Source organism: Oncorhynchus mykiss, chromosome 26, assembly GCF_057628025.1.
Source record: "Oncorhynchus mykiss isolate SJ-2025 chromosome 26, ASM5762802v1, whole genome shotgun sequence".
Classification (NCBI taxonomy): domain Eukaryota; kingdom Metazoa; phylum Chordata; class Actinopteri; order Salmoniformes; family Salmonidae; genus Oncorhynchus; species Oncorhynchus mykiss.
In genome coordinates this window covers 45,220,626-45,235,818 of record NC_143047.1, presented here as the reverse complement: position 1 = coordinate 45,235,818, position 15,193 = coordinate 45,220,626, and the positions used below count along the sequence as shown (strand labels likewise).

The following is a 15,193-nucleotide window of genomic DNA, read 5'->3' as shown; positions in this document are numbered from 1 at the left end:
CAGGAAACTGTTGAGCGTGGAAAATCCAGCAGAGTGGCAGTTCTTGACGCACTCTAACCGGTGCGCTTGGCACCCTCCATCATACCCCATTTAGAGGCACTAAAATCGAATGTTAAAATTAATATCAGAGAATTCTTCAGAAGCCGTCATTTATTAATAAAACGACAGAACGGTTGAAAGAATCGTAGAAAAATACAATATCTGTGTTAGTAGAATAGACCTAGTTACAACCCATTAATATCTATATCAGTTGAATAGACCTAGTTACAACCCATTAATATCTATATCAGTAGAATAGACCTAGTTACAACCCATTAATATCTATATCAGTAGAATAGACCTAGTTACAACCCATTAATATCTATATCAGTAGAATAGACCTAGTTACAACCCATCAATATCTATATCAGTAGAATAGACCTAGTTACAACCCATTAATATCTATATCAGTAGAATAGACCTAGTTACAACCCATTAATATCTATATCAGTAGAATAGACCTAGTTACAACCCATTAATATCTATATCAGTAGAATAGACCTAGTTACAACCCATCAATATCTATATCAGTAGAATAGACCTAGTTACAACCCATTAATATCTATATCAGTAGAATAGACCTAGTTACAACCCATTAATATCTATATCAGTAGAATAGACCTAGTTACAACCCATCAATATCTATATCAGTAGAATAGACCTAGTTACAACCCATTAATATCTATATCAGTAGAATAGACCTAGTTACAACCCATTAATATCTATATCAGTAGAATAGACCTAGTTACAACCCATCAATATCTATATCAGTAGAATAGACCTAGTTACAACCCATCAATATCTATATCAGTAGAATAGACCTAGTTACAACCCATTAATATCTATATCAGTAGAATAGACCTAGTTACAACCCATCAATATCTATATCAGTAGAATAGACCTAGTTACAACCCATCAATATCTATATCAGTAGAATAGACCTAGTTACAACCCATTAATATCTATATCAGTTGAATAGACCTAGTTACAACCCATTAATATCTATATCAGTAGAATAGACCTAGTTACAACCCATCAATATCTATATCAGTAGAATAGACCTAGTTACAACCCATTAATATCTATATCAGTTGAATAGACCTAGTTACAACCCATTAATATCTATATCAGTAGAATAGACCTAGTTACAACCCATCAATATCTATATCAGTAGAATAGACCTAGTTACAACCCATTAATATCTATATCAGTTGAATAGACCTAGTTACAACCCATTAATATCTATATCAGTAGAATAGACCTAGTTACAACCCATTAATATCTATATCAGTAGAATAGACCTAGTTACAACCCATTAATATCTATATCAGTTGAATAGACCTAGTTACAACCCATTAATATCTATATCAGTTGAATAGACCTAGTTACAACCCATTAATATCTATATCAGTAGAATAGACCTAGTTACAACCCATTAATATCTATATCAGTAGAATAGACCTAGTTACAACCCATCAATATCTATATCAGTAGAATAGACCTAGTTACAACCCATTAATATCTATATCAGTTGAATAGACCTAGTTACAACCCATTAATATCTATATCAGTAGAATAGACCTAGTTACAACCCATCAATATCTATATCAGTAGAATAGACCTAGTTACAACCCATTAATATCTATATCAGTAGAATAGACCTAGTTACAACCCATTAATATCTATATCAGTAGAATAGACCTAGTTACAACCCATTAATATCTATATCAGTAGAATAGACCTAGTTACAACCCATTAATATCTATATCAGTAGAATAGACCTAGTTACAACCCATTAATATATATATCAGTAGAATAGACCTAGTTACAACCCATTAATATCTATATCAGTAGAATAGACCTAGTTACAACCCATCAATATCTATATCAGTAGAATAGACCTAGTTACAACCCATTAATATATATATATCAGTAGAATAGACCTAGTTACAACCCATCAATATCTATATAAGTAGAATAGACCTAGTTACAACCCATCAATATCTATATCAGTAGAATAGACCTAGTTACAACCCATTAATATCTATATCAGTAGAATAGACCTAGTTACAACCCATTAATATATATATCAGTAGAATAGACCTAGTTACAACCCATTAATATCTATATCAGTAGAATAGACCTAGTTACAACCCATTAATATCTATATCAGTAGAATAGACCTAGTTACAACCCATTAATATCTATATCAGTAGAATAGACCTAGTTACAACCCATCAATATCTACATCAGTAGAATAGACCTAGTTACAACCCATTAATATCTATATCAGTAGAATAGACCTAGTTACAACCCATATATATCCATCAATACATTAATTGAATAATATGAACCACTCTTTCGCAGGATGTTTGAAATTTTCAACGGCTTTACAAAATATAAAATATTAAATAGGTTACTGAATAGTTACATGTCAAATATTTTTACAGTTTTAGAAAAATAAACAATTAGTATATCCTAAACCTAGTACATTACACTGAACCTCCTCTATACCAATCTCAGATAGGATATTCACCTAGTACATTACATTGAACCTCCTCTATACCAATCTCAGATAGGATATTAACCTAGTACATTACATTGAACCTCCTCTATACCAATCTCAGATAGGATATTAACCTAGTACATTACATTGAACCTAATCCATACCAATCTCAGATAGGATATTAACCTAGTACATTACACTGAACCTCCTCTATACCAATCTCAGATAGGGTATTAACCTAGTACATTACATTGAACCTAATCCATACCAATCTCAGATAGGATATTAACCTAGTACATTACATTGAACCTCCTCTATACCAATCTCAGATAGGGTATTAACCTAGTACATTACATTGAACCTAATCCATACCAATCTCAGATAGGATATTAACCTAGTACATTACATTGAACCTATTCTATACCAATCTCAGATAGGGTATAGACATGCATGACAAGGTTTGCGTCACTAATGGCAACCTATTCCCTTTAAAGTGCACCAACAAGGGTTAGGGTGTTAGGGGGTGATGGTAGTTGATGACATCATCGTCGTCTTGGCAGTAGTCGATCTGCTCTCAATCTTGGTCACATGACTCTGGACCCAGGTTTCAGAAGGGTCAACACAAAATGTCTTCCCTTTCTTTGTGATGAAACTGCAACAGATACACAACACATTGTCTCTCAGAACATCCAGTCTGTAATATGAACGCTCTGTCTTGTCTTGTACAGTGTAGCCTGGATGTAGCCTGGTTCCAGGTGTGTTTGTGCTATCATACCAACTCCTTGTCACTCCTGGTCCTGTTTGGCATGACAAGGAGTTGACGTGAAGTCACAAACAGATCTGGGACCAGGCTAGACCAGATGTTTACAGTTTACAGTAGACTATGCTTACTTACATCAGTGCTTTGCGAGGGCAGCTACTGGAGGTTGTTCTGAGAGAAACTACTTGTTGAAGAGGGATCCTCGCGCTGAATTTCATACAGCAGTCAGGTGCTATTTCCAACGCGATGACACCTGTAAACAAACCACAGTTAACATAAAGATCTCCAGGTCTCCAACAGCGTATTACACAGCATTGCTACACACACACACACACACACACACACACACACACACACACACACACACACACACACACACACACACACACACACACACACACACACAAACACACACCTGCAGACGTCGTATGCAGGGAGCAGAGCAGTCCCAGGAGGAGTAGAGCAGTCAGGGTCTTCATGGTTCAGAGATGGCTGAGATGCTGAAGATTGTATTGTCTGAGACGTTCTCTGATGTTGTGGTCTCTGATGTTGTGGTCTCTAATGTTCTGGTCTCTGATGTTCTGGTCTCTGATGTTCTGGTCTCTGATGTTCTGGTCTCTGATGTTCTGGTCTCTGATGTTGTGGTCTCTGATGTTCTGGTCTCTGATGTTCTGGTCTCTGATGTTGTGGTCTCTGATGTTCTGGTCTCTGATGTTCTGGTCTCTGATGTTCTGGTCTCTGATGCTCTGGTCTGGTTCTGTGTCAGAAGTCTAGCTGATGCTCTGGTTCTATGTCTGAGGTCTGATCTGACCTGTCTTTTATACAGAGAGCTGGTCCATCAGACCCATTAACAATTGACGGGGGAATCTCCCCTTTATACCCTCATTCACTCTGAATATCTTTCTAAGAACGAACATTCTGCCCTTCAGGTTCCTCTTCCTCAATTCTCTGTAACTCTGTTTCCTCCAGGATGTTCAGCAGCGCTGCTATTTTCTGAAATACTCAGAATACATTTACTGGAGATTTGCATATCAATGGAAGGATATTAAAGTGGACTATATACTATATGATACATTACATCAAATACAACAACTGTTCAGATTAAATAAAATTCTCTACATCATAACCAACTAGTTTGTAAGTAATTCTTGAAATCAACTATGTGTCTTTCAACATTTAATTGCAGATTTTAGGATGTGTGTATTTTGATTAAAAACCTGTAGTATACTGTTAACCTTTACATCATAGTGAAATTAAATCATAGAATATTTTTCAATCAATTCATCTCAGATTTAGTGGGGTGTGGTTTGTGTCTTCCCTCAGTTTGGACGGTTGGTGGTTTGATCCCTGGTCGAGTTTATAACAAAAACATTCTACAGTTGCTATATCCATTATTGAACTAATTAATTAATGATATACACGCATTGATTCTTGATGAATATAACTTCTAAATGCTTCTTGAGTTTAGTTGAACTGTCATACCCCATCAGAACCCAGAATATAAGCTTATTTTACTATAATTTAAAACATAGGAAATGTAAACACCCACTGTATATCCTGAGAAGGTGGTTAAAACTATAATGTTGACATCGTGGATGGTCAGTCCTTCCATCCGTAGCTCTGTCTATGAATTTGAGAGTGGTTACATTTATCCAAACCCATCCCTAGCTTTTCACAAAAACAAGGACAGGAAATGTTTTGATATACTATGGGCAGTTATGGACCGGACAAGACTCCTGTATCTCTCCCCACACTCACACCAACTTCACTAGACTACTGTACTCTCCCCACACTCACACCAACTTCACTAGACTACAGTAGACTCTGTATCTCTCCCCACACTCACACCAACTTCACTAGACTACTGTACTCTCCCCACACTCACACCAACTTCACTAGACTACTGTACTCTCCCTACACTCACACCAACTTCACTAGACTACAGTAGACTCTGTATCTCTTCCTACACTAACACCAACTTCACTAGACTCCTGTAGACTCTCTAACTCTCTCCACACTCACACCAACTTCACTAGACTACAGTAGACTCTGTATCTCTCCCCACACTCACACCAACTTCACTAGACTACTGTACTCTCCCCACACTCACACCAACTTCACTAGACTACTGTACTCTCCCCACACTCACACCAACTTCACTAGACTACAGTAGACTCTGTATCTCTCCCCACACTCACACCAACTTCACTAGACTACTGTACTCTCCCCACACTCACACCAACTTCACTAGACTACTGTATCTCTCCCCACACTCACACCAACTTCACTAGACTCCTGTAGACTCTGTATCTCTCCCCACACTCACACCAACTTCACTAGAATACAGTAGACTGTATCTCTCCCTACACTCACACCAACTTCACTAGACTCCTGTAGACTCTGTATCTCTCCCCACACTCACACCAACTTCACTAGACTACAGTAGACTGTATCTCTCCCTAGACTCACACCAACTTCACTAGACTCCTGTAGACTCTGTATCTCTCCCCACACTCACACCAACTTCCCTAAACTACTGTATACTCTATCTCTCTACTCTATCTCTACCCACACTCACACTCACTTCACACTCAGCAGAAACAGCCTTTTACTGTAAAATATAATTTCAAGAAATTCTAGAAAAATGATTCCATTATGTTTTGTATTCAAAATGACAGAAGACTTCCTGTAGGCCTGATATGCAATCATACTGACTGACCCATCTGTTATACAATCATACTGACTGACCCATCTGGCTCTACAAGCATACTGACTGACCCATCTGGCTCTACAATCATACTGACTGACCCATCTGTCTATACAATCATACTGACTGACCCATCTGTTATACAATCATACTGACTGACCCATCTGGCTCTACAATCATACTGACTGACCCATCTGGCTCTACAATCATACTGACCGACCCATCTGTCTATACAATCATACTGACATACCCATCTGTTTATACAATCATACTGACTGACCCATCTGTCTATATAATTGTACTGACTGACCCATCTGTCTATATAATTGTACTGACTGACCCATGTCTCTCTATCTATATAATTGTACTGACTGACCCATCTGTTATACAATCATACTGACTGATCCATCTGACTACAATCATACTGACTGACCCATCTGTCTATATAATTGTACTGACTGACCCATGTCTCTCTATCTATATAATTTATTAGGGTTCAGTAGAAGATACATATTTAGCTGACACACGCACTGAACCAAGTATCCTGTTTCAGTTCAGATCAGAAAGATTCAAGTAAAGAGAGACGTCTCTTTTTAATTAACTCTCACTTCCCCGTTCTGTCACCAGAACTTTGTATGATGCAAATGACTGCAGGTTTTCTAAGTACAAACACTGCAGCACTCTTCTCTCATTGTCATTCTCAAAATGTTTGTAATAACTTGAAGCCAGAGTTCACAGTTCTGCACAGAGTTACTGGTGGAAACAGGGAGGGACTGACAGTAACTGAACTGGCACGTAAATAACAAACATGTTCATTAAGAAACAGGGTATTTTATAATGTGGTTTGACCATTTCTTTGTGTGCAACTGTTTCTGAGAGTGTTGTTCCAGTTGTAGTGTTCTGTTGTGTGATGGCATAATAGTTTTATTTTGTACGCTGCCAGTATGAAGTCTTTAAATGATCTGAGGCATCTGACCTGTGAGAAACATAACTATTTCTCTTGTAAAAAAATATATTTATGATAGTAACAACTTGGTTGACTTTCTGATACAATGTAACATGTTTTCTGAGTAACTTTAAGGCATTATAATGATACAATTTCTCTCTCTCTCTCTCTCTCTCTCTCTCTCTCTCTCTCTCTCTCTCTCTATCTCTCTATCTCTCTCTCTCTGAATTAATTTCATTTCAAAGGGCTTTGTTGGACTTTATTTGACTAATTATGTGACTTCTGAAGGTAATTGGTTGCATCAGATCTTATTTAGGGGATAAATAGCAACGGGGGTGAATATATATGAACGCACCAGAATCCTGTTTTTTATTTTTTGGAAAATCTTGAAACAAGTTCTTTTTTAAATTTTATTAAACCAATTTGGACTATTTTGTGTATGTCCATTACATGAAATCAACATTTAAATATATTTAAATTACAGGTTGTAATGCAACAAAATAGGAAAAACACCAAGGGGGATGAATACTTTTGCAAGACACTGTACTTCTCCATAGTCAGTTGAATTTGTAGATACTATTTTTACGTTTCTGTGTCCAGTATGAAGGAAGTTAGAGGTAGTTTCACGAGCCAATGCTAATTAGCGTTAGCACAATGACTGCAAGTCTATGGGTATCTGCTAGCATGCCTGCAGTAGATAAAGGACATTAATGCAAAAATCCAGAAGTATCCCTTTAAGCCTTTTTCATCTGACTGTAACATAACTTTATTGTAGAAATCTCTCACCATCCCTTTAAACTGACCTGTACTGATGAAGAGTGAATCTCTCACCATCCCTTTAAACTGACCTGTACTGATGAAGAGTGAATCTCTCACCCTCCCTTTAAACTTTGATCTGTACTGATGAAGAGTGAATCTCTCACTGTCCCTTTAAACTTTGATCTGTACTGATGAAGAGTGAATCTCTCACCCTCCCTTTAAACTTTGATCTGTACTGATGAAGAGTGAATCTCTCACTGTCCCTTTAAACTTTGATCTGTACTGATGAAGAGGGAATCTCTCACCATCCCTTGAAACTTTGATCTGTACTGATGAAGAGTGAATTGGAAAGAGATGGTCTCCTGACTACCATGTTCTGTGTCCCTCAGATCCAGTGCTGAATGAACAGACCATCTCCAACACAGACACCAAGGCAATAAGTGGATCAAATGCAATAAGTGGATCCAATGCAATAAGTGGATCCAATGCAATAAGTGGATCCAATGCAATAAGTGGATCCAATGCAACATGATGGACAGAGAGGAGGTAACACACAGAGTTCTCCCCAAAGAATGTTTGAGCGTCGCCACCTGGTGGACTGGCAGCGCCATTATGTAAAACACAATACTTCAATATTTATTTATCTGTCGTGAAGAGGGCACCACAACGCCTCCACATGTCGACTCCAATGCTTCCCACAGTTGTGTCAAGTTGGCTGGATGTCCTTTGGTGTAGTGGACCATTCATGATACACACAGGAAACTGTTGAGCATGGAAAATCCAGCAGAGTGGCAGTTCTTGACGCACTCTAACCGGTGCGCTTGGCACCCTCCATCATACCCCCTTTAGAGGCACTAAAACCGAATGTTAAAATTAATATCAGAGAATTCTTCAGAAGCCGTCATTTATTAATAAAACGACAGAACGGTTGAAAGAATCGTAGAAAAATACAATATCTGTGTTAGTAGAATAGACCTAGTTACAACCCATCAATATCTATATCAGTAGAATAGACCTAGTTACAACCCATTAATATCTATATCAGTAGAATAGACCTAGTTACAACCCATCAATATCTATATCAGTATAGTAGAATAGACCTAGAATATCTAGTTTCAAAAAATTAATATCTGTAAATTCATGAATTGAATAACATGAACCACTCTTTCACAGGATATATCAAATTTGTTTACAGTTATTGAAAAATAAACAATTAGTTTAATCTAGACCTAGTACATTACATTGAACCTCCTCTATACCAGTCTCAGATAGGATATTAACCTAGTACATTACATTGAACCTCCTCTATACCAATCTCAGATAGGATATTAACCTAGTACATTACATTGAACCTCCTCTATACCAGTCTCAGATAGGGTATTAACCTAGTACATTACATTGAACCTCCTCTATACCAGTCTCAGATAGGATATTAACCTAGTACATTACATTGAACCTAATCCATACCAATCTCAGATAGGATATTAACCTAGTACATTACATTGAACCTCCTCTATACCAGTCTCAGATAGGATATTAACCTAGTACATTACATTGAACCTCCTCTATACCAATCTCAGATAGGGTATTAACCTAGTACATTACACTGAACCTCCTCTATACCAATCTCAGATAGGGTATTAACCTAGTACATTACACTGAACCTCCTCTATACCAATCTCAGATAGGGTATTAACCTAGTACATTACACTGAACCTCCTCTATACCAATCTCAGATAGGGTATTAACCTAGTACATTACATTGAACCTAATCCATACCAATCTCAGATAGGGTATTGACCTAGTACATTACATTGAACCTCCTCTATACCAATCTCAGATAGGGTATTAACCTAGTACATTACATTGAACCTAATCCATACCAATCTCAGATAGGGTATTAACCTAGTACATTACATTGAACCTCCTCTATACCAATCTCAGATAGGGTATTAACCTAGTACATTACACTGAACCTCCTCTATACCAATCTCAGACAGGGTATTAACCTAGTACATTACATTGAACCTCCTCTATACCAATCTCAGATAGGATATTAACCTAGTACATTACATTGAACCTAATCCATACCAATCTCAGATAGGATATTAACCTAATACATTACATTGAACCTAATCCATACCAATCTCAGATAGGGTATTAACCTAGTACATTACATTGAACCTCCTCTATACCAATCTCAGATAGGATATTAACCTAGTACATTACATTGAACCTCCTCTATACCAATCTCAGATAGGATATTAACCTAGTACATTACATTGAACCTAATCCATACCAATCTCAGATAGGGTATTGACATGCATGACAAGGTTTACGTCACAAATGGCAACCTATTCCCTTTATAGTGCACCAACAAGGGGTTGGGGTGTTAGGGGGTGATGGTGGTTGATGACATCACTGTGGTCTGCTCTCAATCTTGGTCACATGACTCTGGACCCAGGCTTCAGAAGGGTCAACACAAAATGTCTTCCCTTTCTTTGTGGTGAAACTGCAACAGATACACAACACATTGTCTCTCAGAGCATCCAGTCTGTAATATGAATGCTCCATCTTGTCTTGTACAGTGTAGCCTGGATGTAGCCTGGTTCCAGGTGTGTTTGTGCTATCATACCAACTCCTTGTCACTCCTGGTCCTGTTTGGCATGACAAGGAGTTGACGTGAAGTCACAAACAGATCTGGGACCAGGCTAGCCCAGATGTTGACAGTTTAGAGTAGACTATGCTTACTTACATCAGTGCTTTGCGAGGGCAGCTACTGGAGGTTGTTCTGAGAGAAACTACTTGTTGAAGAGGGATCCTCGGGCTGAACTTTAGACAGCAGTCAGTTGACGTTTCCAACTTAATGACATCTGTAAACAAATTATCATAAACCACAGTTAACATGAAGAGCTCCAGCGTATTACACAATATGGGTAGTCATCCACTCCCCAACACACACACACACACACACACACACACACACACACACACACACACACACCTGCAGACGTCATATGCAGGGAGCAGAGCAGTCCCAGGAGGAGTAGAGCAGTCAGGGTCTTCATGGTTCAGAGATGGTTGAGATGCTGAAGATTGTATTGTCTGAGATGTTCTCTGATGTTCTGGTCTTCTATGTCTGAGTTCTGTTCTCTCATTATATATAAACAGCTATTACATAACAACTCAACCATGAAAAGCCCTTCCCTCAATTTCTGTTCCTCTTCCCTGGTAAAAAGTGGACTCACTTCTTCATTGCTGACAATAACAACTTGTGTAGAATTGCTTGCTCAGCATTCATATGTACATTATGCATTGGTTCTGACATTCTTGAAAGGTATCAAAATAGTTTGTTGGTTAATGTTCAGAGTTATAGACCTGTTAGGTTGTTGGTTAAAGTTCACAGAGTTACAGACCTGTTAGGTTGTTGGTTAAAGTTCACAGAGTTACAGACCTGTTAGGTTGTTGGTTAATGTTCAGAGTTATCGACCTGTTAGGTTGTTGGTTAATGTTCAGAGTTATAGACCTGTTAGGTTGTTGGTTAAAGTTCACAGAGTTACAGACCTGTTAAGTTGTTGGTTAATGAACAGAGTTATAGACCTGTTAGGTTGTTGGTTAAAGTTCAGAGTTATAGACCTGTTAGGTTGTGGGCTAAAGATCACAGCTTTTGGTCCGTTAGGTGTCAGAGGAAGGCACATTATGTAAAATAACATTCATGCAGAAACGATCTGCCTCCAAGTCTACAGCCATACTGGAGCAAGAAGTCAACTTGCAACACACACAACACTCTTGGATAAAACCTAAATCTTTCACAACGTGGGTTCTAGCATTGCTTGGCCCCAGTCACACACAACGTATCGGATCCAAGCTATGAGGTGTGATATTGCCTCCTAGAACTGCCCCCCGAAATCCCTGCCCGCTCCCCACCCCACCCAGCTCAACTCCCCTGTTTTCAAATAAGCTGATGTCAGATGTGATACAGAGACTGACTCCAGGTCAGTTTGGCACTGGTGTTGTGCTGTGAGATGTGTGTTGGTCAGTATAGAGCTGCACTGGCCTGGGGTCAGATCTATAATAGCACTGAGTGGCATGGAGGCTCTTTTCTGCTATGGATAGAACAAATACCATATTAAAGAGAATAAACCGTTTATATTTAAATGTTTATGTTCATGTTTGTTGTTGATGTATTGATTTCTGATTGGTTGATCTGTAGAAATCTAAATACCTAAATATTAAAATATGAACCCTTCTCAGATCAGTGTCTAATACATTCCAAAATGTAAATTATAGAAAGTGTTAGACGACGTCAGTTTCAAAGTGTTGTTTTAATAAATAATCTGTGAATCCCAGATTATTTCCAGAACATAAATTGTTCAACATTCATGCAATACAAATGATAAGAGAGTGATGATTAAAATGCAGTCTACAAAAGTCTAACTTCAGCAGGGCTGCGTTCAGCAGATAGAAATGCTTTGAATAGACCTGACACAATTCCACAACGTAGTGTCCTACTGAACGCAGCCCAGGTGAGTTCTAATCTATACCTATCCAAGGCACGTCAACAACACCACCTTTCTCCTCTAAAGCTGATCACGCATATGCCTTGTCAAACATAGGAAAGGAGGAATCTGCCGTGATTGGTCAGCTTTGGCTGCCTGACGGTATGTATTAAGGTTGCCATGGTAGCATATTATCTCAGCGGCCTGTCCCTTTACATAAGGGTGTGTTCCTCTGCCCAGACGTTGGGCCAGTTGTGCGCCGCCCTATGGGACTCTCAATCACGGCCGGTTGTGATACAGCCTGGAAGATACATTTCTATCTGGTCTGACTGGTCTGAACCTCCATTGGCACTTGGGAGTTTTAGCTTCTTTAGATTCTTAGTGTTCTTTATCTGTTCTGGAATAGAACTGAGTGCTCCTTGGTGTTCTTTACCTGTGTTCTGGAATATAACTGAGTTTTCCTTGGTGTTATTTACCTGTGTTCTGGAATAGAACTCAGTGCTCCTTGGTGTTCTTTACGTGTGTTCTGGAATAGAACTGAGTGCTCCTTGGTGTTCTTTACGTGTGTTCTGGAATAGAACTGAGTGCTCCTTGATGTTCTTTACCTGTGTTCTGGAATAGAACTGAGTGCTCCTTGGTGTTCTTTACCTGTGTTCTGGAATAGAACTGAGTGCTCCTTGGTGTTCTTTAGCTGTGTTCTGGAGTAGAACTGAGTGCTCCTTGGTGTTCTTTACCTGTGTTCTGGAGTAGAACTGAGTGCTCCTTGGTGTTCTTTACCTGGGTTCTGGAATAGAACTGAGTCCTCCTTGGTGTTCTTTACCTGTGTTCTGGGGTAGAACTGAGTGCTCCTTAGTGTTCTTTACCTGTGTTCTGGGGTAGAACTGAGTGCTCCTTAGTGTTCTTTAACTGACTTCTAGAGTAGAACTGAGTGCTCCTTGGTGTTCTTTACCTGGGTTCTGGAATATAACTGAGTGCTCCTTAGTGTTCTTTACCTGGGTTCTGGAATATAACTGAGTGCTCCTTGGTGTTCTTTACCTGGGTTCTGGAATATAACTGAGTGCTCCTTGGTGTTCTTTACCTGGGTTCTGGAATATAACTGAGTGCTCCTTGGTGTTCTTTACCTGGGTTCTAGAGTAGAACTGAGTGCTCCTTGGTGTTCTTTACCTGTGTTCTGGAATAGAACTGAGTGCTCCTTGGTGTTCTTTACCTGTGTTCTGGAGTAGAACTGAGTGCTCCTTGGTGTTCTTTACCTGGGTTCTGGAATAGAACTGAGTGCTCCTTGGTGTTCTTTACCTGGGTTCTGGAGTAGAACTGAGTCCTCCTTGGTGTTCTTTACCTGTGTTCTGGAATAGAACTGAGTGCTCCTTGGTGTTCTTTACCTGTGTTCTGGGATAGAACTGAGTCCTCCTTAGTGTTCTTTACCTGGGTTCTGGAATAGAACTGAGTGCTCCTTGGTGTTCTTTACCTGGGTTCTGGAATAGAACTGAGTCCTCCTTAGTGTTCTTTACCTGTGTTCTGGAATAGAACTGAGTGCTCCTTAGTGTTCTTTACCTGTGTTCTGGAATAGAACTGAGTGCTCCTTGGTGTTCTTTACCTGTGTTCTGGAATAGAACTGAGTCCTCCTTGGTGTTCTTTACCTGGGTTCTGGAATAGAACTGAGTGCTCCTTGGTGTTCTTTACCTGTGTTCTGGAATAGAACTGAGTGCTCCTTGGTGTTCTTTACCTGGGTTCTGGAATATAACTGAGTCCTCCTTAGTGTTCTTTACGTGTGTTCTGGAATAGAACTCAGTGCTCCTTGGTGTTATTTACCTGGGTTCTGGAATAGAACTGAGTGCTCCTTAGTGTTCTTTACCTGGGTTCTGGAATATAACTGAGTGCTCCTTAGTGTTCTTTACCTGGGTTCTGGAATAGAACTGAGTGCTCCTTGGTGTTCTTTACCTGGGTTCTGGAATAGAACTGAGTGCTCCTTAGTGTTCTTTACCTGGGTTCTGGAATAGAACTGAGTGCTCCTTAGTGTTCTTTTTGGCAAAGTTGAACAATGTAAAGTTTAAAACAAATAATGATCTCCACAAAAAGGAGACACACTGAGTGTACAAAACATTAAGAACACCTCTCTAATACTGTTCTTCCTTCAGAACAGCCTCGACATGAACACTAGGTGTCCATAGCATCCCACAGGGATACTGGCCCATGTTGACTCTTATGCTTCCCACAGGGATACTGGTCCATGTTGACTCTTATGTTTCCCACAGGGATACTGGCCCATGTTGACTCTTATGCATCCCACAGGGATACTGGCCCATGTTGACTCTTATGCTTCCCACAGGGATACTGGCCCATGTTGACTCTTATGCTTCCCACAGGGATACTGGTCCATGTTGACTCCTATGTTTCCCACAGGGATACTGGCCCATGTTGACTCTTATGCATCCCACAGGGATACTGGCCCATGTTGACTCCTATGTTTCCCACAGGGATACTGGCCCATGTTGACTCTTATGCTTCCCACAGGGATACTGGCCCATGTTGACTCTTATGTTTATACTGGTCCATGTTGACTCTTATGCTTCCCTCAGGGATACTGGTCCATGTTGACTCCAATGTTTCCCACAGGGATACTGGCCCATGTTGACTCCTATGTTTCCCACAGGGATACTGGCCCATGTTGACTCCTATGTTTCCCACAGGGATACTGGCCCATGTTGACTCTTATGCTTCCCACAGGGATACTGGCCCATGTTGACTCCAATGTTTCCCACAGGGATACTGGCCCATGTTGACTCCTATGTTTCCCACAGGGATACTGGCCCATGTTGACTCTTATGCTTCCCACAGGGATACTGGCCCATGTTGACTCTTATGCATCCCACAGGGATACTGGCCCATGTTGACTCTTATGCATCCCACAGGGATACTGGCCCATGTTGACTCCTATGTTTCCCACAGGGATACTGGCCCATGTTGACTCCTATGTTTC

At 39.6% G+C, this 15,193-nt stretch overlaps 2 protein-coding genes across 2 annotated transcripts; both read right to left on the bottom strand.

The window, feature by feature from the left end:
* Positions 1-2,410: 2,410 nt before the first annotated feature.
* LOC149971491 (C-C motif chemokine 13-like) lies at positions 2,411-4,216 on the bottom strand. The gene is made up of 3 exons (XM_090223250.1): positions 3,721-4,216; positions 3,441-3,558; positions 2,411-3,197 (listed from the first exon to the last, which is right to left on the bottom strand). The coding sequence occupies exons 1-3, from the start codon at positions 3,782-3,784 to the stop codon at positions 3,062-3,064; spliced, it is 318 nt and encodes a 105-aa protein (XP_090079376.1). The 5' UTR covers positions 3,785-4,216; the 3' UTR covers positions 2,411-3,061.
* Positions 4,217-8,604: 4,388 nt separating this feature from the next.
* LOC149971490 (C-C motif chemokine 13-like) lies at positions 8,605-10,878 on the bottom strand. The gene is made up of 3 exons (XM_090223252.1): positions 10,722-10,878; positions 10,473-10,590; positions 8,605-10,229 (listed from the first exon to the last, which is right to left on the bottom strand). The coding sequence occupies exons 1-3, from the start codon at positions 10,783-10,785 to the stop codon at positions 10,136-10,138; spliced, it is 276 nt and encodes a 91-aa protein (XP_090079378.1). The 5' UTR covers positions 10,786-10,878; the 3' UTR covers positions 8,605-10,135.
* Between the last annotated feature and the right edge of the window lie 4,315 nt (positions 10,879-15,193).

What these genes read in the sequence shown, in the direction of transcription:
- LOC149971491 (XM_090223250.1), bottom strand. Translation starts at nt 3,784, where the DNA reads ATGAAGACCCTGACTGCTCTACTCCTCCTGGGACTGCTCTGCTCCCTG. An exon ending in CCTGCATACGACGTCTGCAG is followed by an intron (nt 3,559 to 3,720) that starts GTGTGTGTTTGT and finishes GTTTGTTTACAG; the next exon opens with GTGTCATCGCGTTGGAAATA. An exon ending in TGCCCTCGCAAAGCACTGAT is followed by an intron (nt 3,198 to 3,440) that starts GTAAGTAAGCAT and finishes TATCTGTTGCAG; the next exon opens with TTTCATCACAAAGAAAGGGA.
- LOC149971490 (XM_090223252.1), bottom strand. Translation starts at nt 10,785, where the DNA reads ATGAAGACCCTGACTGCTCTACTCCTCCTGGGACTGCTCTGCTCCCTG. An exon ending in CCTGCATATGACGTCTGCAG is followed by an intron (nt 10,591 to 10,721) that starts GTGTGTGTGTGT and finishes ATTTGTTTACAG; the next exon opens with ATGTCATTAAGTTGGAAACG. An exon ending in TGCCCTCGCAAAGCACTGAT is followed by an intron (nt 10,230 to 10,472) that starts GTAAGTAAGCAT and finishes TATCTGTTGCAG; the next exon opens with TTTCACCACAAAGAAAGGGA.